We start from the raw sequence: 6,434 nt of genomic DNA, 5'->3' as shown, positions 1-6,434 counted from the left end.
GGGTGTGGCTTCTTCCCAAGAGCCCGAGACAGGGCTGAGATTCTATACCTGTCCTGAGGCGCTTGTTGGGACACAGAGGATGGAGCTAGGGAAGGAGGCGGGGTCTCCTTCCAAGAGCCCGAGACAGGGCTGAGCCTCTGAATACCTCCCCTGCGGCACTTGTTAGAACACGGGGGCGGGGTATAGAGGTTCAGTCCCATCAGGCACTTGGGAAGAGGCCCCGCCCCCTCCTCTAGCCCCGCCTCCTGTGTTCTGGCAGGCGCCACAGGACAGGGATAGAAGCTCAACCCTGCCTCAGAGCTCGTAACTCCACCCATCCCAGTCCTGGCCGCCCATTTTTGGCCCCGCCCACCTCCCCTCGCAGCCCTGCATCTTGGACTAGGGGAGAGGCTCAGCCCCGCCCACTTGAGGAGGAGCCATGCCCACCCCTCTAAGCCACAGCCCCCTTTCCAGGGGGCACTGAGTAATATTTTTTCTGGAAAGGGGGCAGTAAGCCAAATAAGTTTGGGAACCACTGGGTTAAACTACTGAGCTGATGAACTTGCTGACTGTAATGTCGGCGGTTAGAATCTGGGGAGAAGGGCGAGCTCCCACTGTTAGCCCCAGCTTCTGCCAAACTAGCATTTCGAAAACATGCATATGTGAGCAGATCAATAGGTACAGCTCCAGAAGGAAGGTAACGGCGCTCCATGCAGTCATGCTGGTCACATGGCCTTGGAGGTGTCTATGGACAACGCTGGCTCTTAGGCTTAGAAATGGGGATGAGCACCAACCCCCAGAGTCGGACACGACTAGACTTAATGTCCGGGGGAAACCTTTACCTTTACCTTATATATATTCTTCAACAAATCTAATTTTAAATCTAATACAGTAGAGTCTCACTTATCCAACACTCGCTTATCCAACGTTCTGGATTATCCAATGCATTTTTGTAGGCAATGCTTTCAATACATCATGATATTTTGGTACTAAATTCGTAAATACAATAGTTACTACATAGCATAACCATGAATTGAACTACTTTTTCTGTCAAATTTGTTGTATAACATGATGTTTTGGTGCTTAATTTGTAAAATCATAACCTAATTTGATGTTTAATAAGCTTTTCCTTAATCCCTCCTTATTATCCAGCATATTTGCTTATCCAACATTTTGCTGGCCCGTTTATGTTGGATAAGTGAGACTCAACTGTAGTTGTATTTTCTTGTTCCTTCTTAGGACTCTTCCACACAGCTGTATAAAATCTACATTGAACTTGAATCAATAACAGACTCAGTGCCCTTCTACTCAGCCCTATATCCCAGAACATCAAGGCAGAAAATCCCACAATATCTGCTTTGAACTGGGTTATCTGAGTCCACCCTCAGATATTGTGGGGTTTAGTGCCCTGATATTCTGGGATATAGGGCTGTGTGGAAGGGCCCTCAGATAACCCAATTCAAAGCACATACTGTGGATTATTGTGCCTTGATGTTCTAGGTTATATGGCTGTGTGGAAGGGCCCTCAGAATATCAAGGCAGATAATTCAGTTATCTGCTTTGAGATGACCTATCTGAGTCCACACTGTCATATGATTCAGTACAATGTGGATTTCATCCAGCTGTGTAGAAGGGGCCTCATATTGCCTCATATTCGTCTTATTTCCTCTTCCTGCTCTTCTTTATTGAACGTTGCTCTTGCATTGTTCTTGGAAGATTATTTCTTTTTAATCTTTTTTTAAATAATGCTTTCCTTTTGATCTGCGACTTTCTTTTTGTTGCACAGACTTGTGTTGTGATTTTGTTACTGCATGCCAAGAAAGGCTTTCCCTGTGTGTGTAGAGCGCCATAGGTCGGGGAAAGACTTGAAGCCACACCACAGCCTCAATGCTTTTGAATGAGCCTTGGCAGGGGCTTCTTCCCTGCAGGAAAGCTTTGGAAAGGGGAAAAAACGCCTAATGCAAAACAAGCAGGCTTTGTGCTTAGCCTTCGTCCTGGTTGGACAAGCGAGGGGCGGGTCCAAAGCAAAGCTCCCCTCCTCTGAGCCTTCCTCGGCTTCCCAGCATGCCACCTTGATCCCACCCCTTTCTTTGCCCCACTCCCCCTTTTCCTTCCACCCCTGCGAGCCTCTCTTTCTCTCTCTTTCTCTCTGTGTCCCGCTGGATCACCTGGAAATCGCTGTGCTGCAAAGATGGCTGCAGGGCAAGAGCTGGGTAATCAGTTTTGCTTTTCCAAAAGCTTCATGTCCTTGCTGGAGAGCAGCATCTGCTCCTGGACCTTGCTGTAGGCATTTGCTCAGAGTTGAGCCCAGAGGGAGTCTTTTTTGCAACAGGGGGAGGATCGTGGGTGCATCTACACTGGAGAACGAATGCAGTTTGGCACCACTTTTAATTGCCGATGTCCCATGCTGTGCAATAGCTTGATTTACAGTTTGGTAAAAGTACAACTCTCAAGATTCCTAAGCTGTGAGCAAGTGGGGTCAAACTGCATTAGTTCTCTAGTGCAGACTCTCTCACTCCTTTCTTCTTCACCAGGCTCTTCTCTACTGCCATATAAAACCCAGATTATCTCCTTTGAACTGGGTTGTATGGTAGTGTAAAAAGTAAAGGTAAAGGTTTCCCCTGATGTTAAGTCCAGTCATGTCTGACTCTGGGGTGTGGTGCTCATCTCCATTTCTAAGAAGAGCCGTCATTGTCCGTAGACACCTCCAAGGTCATGTGGCCAGCATGACTGCATGGAGCGCCATTACCTTCCCACCAGAGCGGTACCTATTGATCTACTCACATTAGCATGTTTTCGAACTGCTAGGTTGGCAGGACTGGAGCTAACAGCAGCCGCTCACGCCGCTCCTGGGGTTTGAATCTGGGACCTTTCGGTCTCCAGCTCAGTGCAAATAATGTGGATTCTCTGCTTTGATAATCTGGATAATATCGCAGTGTAGAAATTGCCACAGAGGCCCCTTCCACACAGCTGTATAAAATCCACATTAAACTAGATTATATGGCAGTGTGGACTCATATAATCCAGTTCAAAGCAGATAATGTGGGTTATTTGATTTCATAATCTGGATTATATGGCAGTGTAGAAAGCGCCACAGAGACCCCTTCCACACAGCTTTATAAAATCCACATTAAACTGGGTTATATGGCATTGTGGATTCATATCCAGTTCAAAGCAAATAATGTGGGTTATTTGATTTGATAATCTGGATTATATGGCAGTGTAGAAAGTGCCATAAGAGGTCCCACACAGCTGTATAAAATCCACATTGAACTGGATTATATGGCAATGTGAACTCAGGCCCCTTCTGCACAGCTGTATAAAACATCTTTTAACTGGGATAAATGGCAGTATGGACTCAGATAATTCAATTCAAAACAGATATTGTGGATTATCTGCCTTGATACTCTGGGTTATATGGCAGTGTAGAAAGGGCCACAGAGTTTCATTTCAATCAAGCAGAAGATTGCTACCTATTGGAATAAAAGTTTTCTACCGATCAATGCTTGAAAGGTATTTTTAAAAAGAAGAATGAATATAATGACAGGCTGGAGTATAACCACTACTTTCAAACTAAAGACTGCACAATTAAACAGGAAAGAATACTTTTGACCCAGGAACAGAACTTTTTTTTCAAAATTTATTTAGTTATAGTGTAAGTGATATATTAATTCATACTGAAATTAAGTTTCCAAGCTGTCATTCTGACAGTGACTAGAATTCATTTTATAAAAGCCTTCATCCTCCAGATATATTTGACTGTATATTGGAGGCTGTCGTTTTGACACATCTGACATCCACTAGGTAACAGTCAGTAGAAATGGTGCTGGTGGAGAGGAATTTCATTTCCCAATGGTAGAAAAAAATAGAAAATTTTCTCCAAAATGAATGTCTTGTACCCAATTTTTGACCAGCAATGTTCTAAATGCTTTGTTTTTGTTTTAGTGGAAGCTACTCAGTGCAGTTACTTGGTTCAGAACCGCAGCAAACTCAAGAGTATAAAAGGGGTGGAAGAAGTGTGCCTTGTGTGTTTCTTCTAAATGCTATATGTTCTTCCCTTTTCCATTTAGCATTATTCAGTGTCTCGGACAAGACTGGCCTGGTGGAATTTGCACAATGCCTCAGTTCTTTAGGATTGGCCCCGGTTGCATCCGGAGGAACAGCGAAAGCCCTTCGGGAAGCTGGTTTGAAAGTCAGGTAAAGGCCGTTTCAAAGTTCATGAAATCACGTGCAGAAAATCAAGTCATTCCAAATAACTGAGCATCCTGGGTCCCATGGTTTCCATCACTTGACTGGGTTTGAAATTTCCACTCCTTGCACCAGAGCCAAACAATGTTTCAGTCCTTCGGGAACAAGGCCTGCACTTGTGTACTCCTTTCTTGGCCTAACGTGTGCACTACTGTGCAGAAACCATACTTGACTGTTAGTTACAAACTTATTTTTGTCCTGCTTGTCAAGCAAAAAATGTCAGCTTGAACATTGTTATGTAGCAAACTATATAGTATGAACTATGAAGCACAGTGAAAAGGAAATAACATAGCTCTTTATTAAAACCTGAGTACGTTAGTCACCTGGAGTACTATGTTGGGAGAAAGGCATGATACACATTAAATAAATAAAATGAATGACAGTACATATATTAAAATATACCTTTTAATTATGTTTACTGCTTCAGCCCTAATAGCTTTTATCCTGTTTAAATTATTTCATGTATTAAATCTAGAATTAATATACATTGCTTTAATAGTATGCTGCCTGAGGTTTCACAATAAGAGAACGGGGCAGAAATATTTTCAGAAATATATAAAGTAATTAGAGGGGGCACATGGGGAGTAAAGAGTGTGTAAAGAGTTTGTAAGCGTGAGGCCTGTTCTTATAGGGACAAAGTACAGTTTGGATACAATGCTTATTTAAAGAAATACTGTTTCAGAAAACACACATGTTTAATTTATTGTATTTTACACGTCTGATAAAAAAGCAAAAATAATTAGTCTTTTGCACAATCTGTAGCAATAACTTGGAGAGATGGCACTAATACTTTGTTTCAGAAAAGCAGAGTTTGAGCCTTTTAACATTGCATTCTGCTGCACTGGTTTATATGTTTATAGATGAAATGAAAGCTTCTGTCAGCCCAATTGTGCAAATTGACCAAGTTGTTGCCCTATATTGTACTCGAGCGTTTCCTTGTTTTGAACTACATGCAGTCCCTAAGTTACAAACAAGATTGGTTCTGTAGGTTTGTTCTTAAGTTTGAATTTGTATGCAAGTCGGAAGAGGTACATTTTCTAAATGTAATTCCAGCCATTTATATATACACATATACACACATGCACATACAGCACACACAGAGTATATGCATTTGTTTGTGCGTGCCTGTGTGTGTGTGTATATATATACCCACACACACACACTTTGGATAGCATATGGAAGGGTTAACAACCCTGTGACATTTGTTTTGCCATCTGTGCCCCTGTTCAGAAGATTTCACTGCACTTTCTGTCCCTGTGAGAATTAAATTTTGGAAAATGTAGCTTGTTGAGGAAACCAGGACTGGTGATAAAGTTTCAGTGGAGACACCTTTTCCCCATGATAACTCCTTAAGAAATGAATTTCTTGTCCCAGGGGTAGATTCTTCTCATTTCCTGTTGTCTCAGTCTCTTTTTTAAATTATTATTATTATTATTATTATTATTATTATTATTATTATTATTATATCGTGCTTTTTCCCTCCATATGGAGACTCAAAATGGCTAAGTTGTTCGTAAGTTGGATGTTTGTAACTCGGGGACTGCCTGTATATGTGTGTATCTGAAAGTGTAATGATAATTATAATCACAGCAATAATGCCAATTTTTTTCAAAATACAATAAGATACCCTGTAATTCTATGAGATATGTTCCTAGCCGAACCGCAATTACCTGAGACTGCAGATATGATTGAACACCGTTAAATTCATTTCCTGTCCCAGCATATCATATAGGGTTGTGCTGAAGAATCTAGCAAATGGCTAGAGAGACTATTTTCCCCCAACCACGAGTAAGTGAAGCCATTGATATGGGTTTGTTGTTATGGATTAGTTTTACTGTATGGACCTTTAAACAATATTACAAATGATTTGCTTTGAATTCATAAGGGCAGGTCCTTCATTTGAAATGAATGCTGCCAAACTTGGGAATAAATCTTAATCAAAATGAGAAAGGCAGGAGTCTGAGAGTGATAGGAATCAACAGCTGACCCATCTAATTTTTGTATTGATTACTGCTTTGCAATAGCTCTCCATGTTTTTAGACAGCGGACTTTCTCAGCCCCACCTGAAGATGCTGGCGATTATACCGACCTGCTTCTCTGCACACAAAGCACGCATGTTTTTGTTTATGGTGGCTTGCCCTCTCTTCCCCCCAATGGGAGAGCTTCTCAAGAACTAAAATAAATAAAACCTGTTTCCAATAGGACTT

General features: G+C 41.9%; 1 protein-coding gene across 1 annotated transcript in view; it reads left to right on the top strand.

Moving 5' to 3' along the window:
• Positions 1–2,039: 2,039 nt before the first annotated feature.
• The window catches only part of atic (5-aminoimidazole-4-carboxamide ribonucleotide formyltransferase/IMP cyclohydrolase), a 53,252-nt gene continuing 48,857 nt past the window's right edge, over positions 2,040–6,434 (top strand). Inside the window, exons 1-2 of the mRNA XM_003215135.4 lie at positions 2,040–2,192; positions 4,050–4,176. Coding sequence (XP_003215183.1) covers positions 2,171–2,192; positions 4,050–4,176 — 149 coding nt within the window. The 5' untranslated portion in view covers positions 2,040–2,170. The remainder of the gene's footprint in view (positions 2,193–4,049; positions 4,177–6,434) is intronic.

This window comes from Anolis carolinensis, chromosome 1 (assembly GCF_035594765.1).
Source record: "Anolis carolinensis isolate JA03-04 chromosome 1, rAnoCar3.1.pri, whole genome shotgun sequence".
NCBI classification, from domain to species: Eukaryota; Metazoa; Chordata; class Lepidosauria; order Squamata; family Dactyloidae; genus Anolis; species Anolis carolinensis.
Note: the sequence above shows the minus strand (reverse complement) of the source record. Positions and strands in the feature narration are given on the sequence as shown.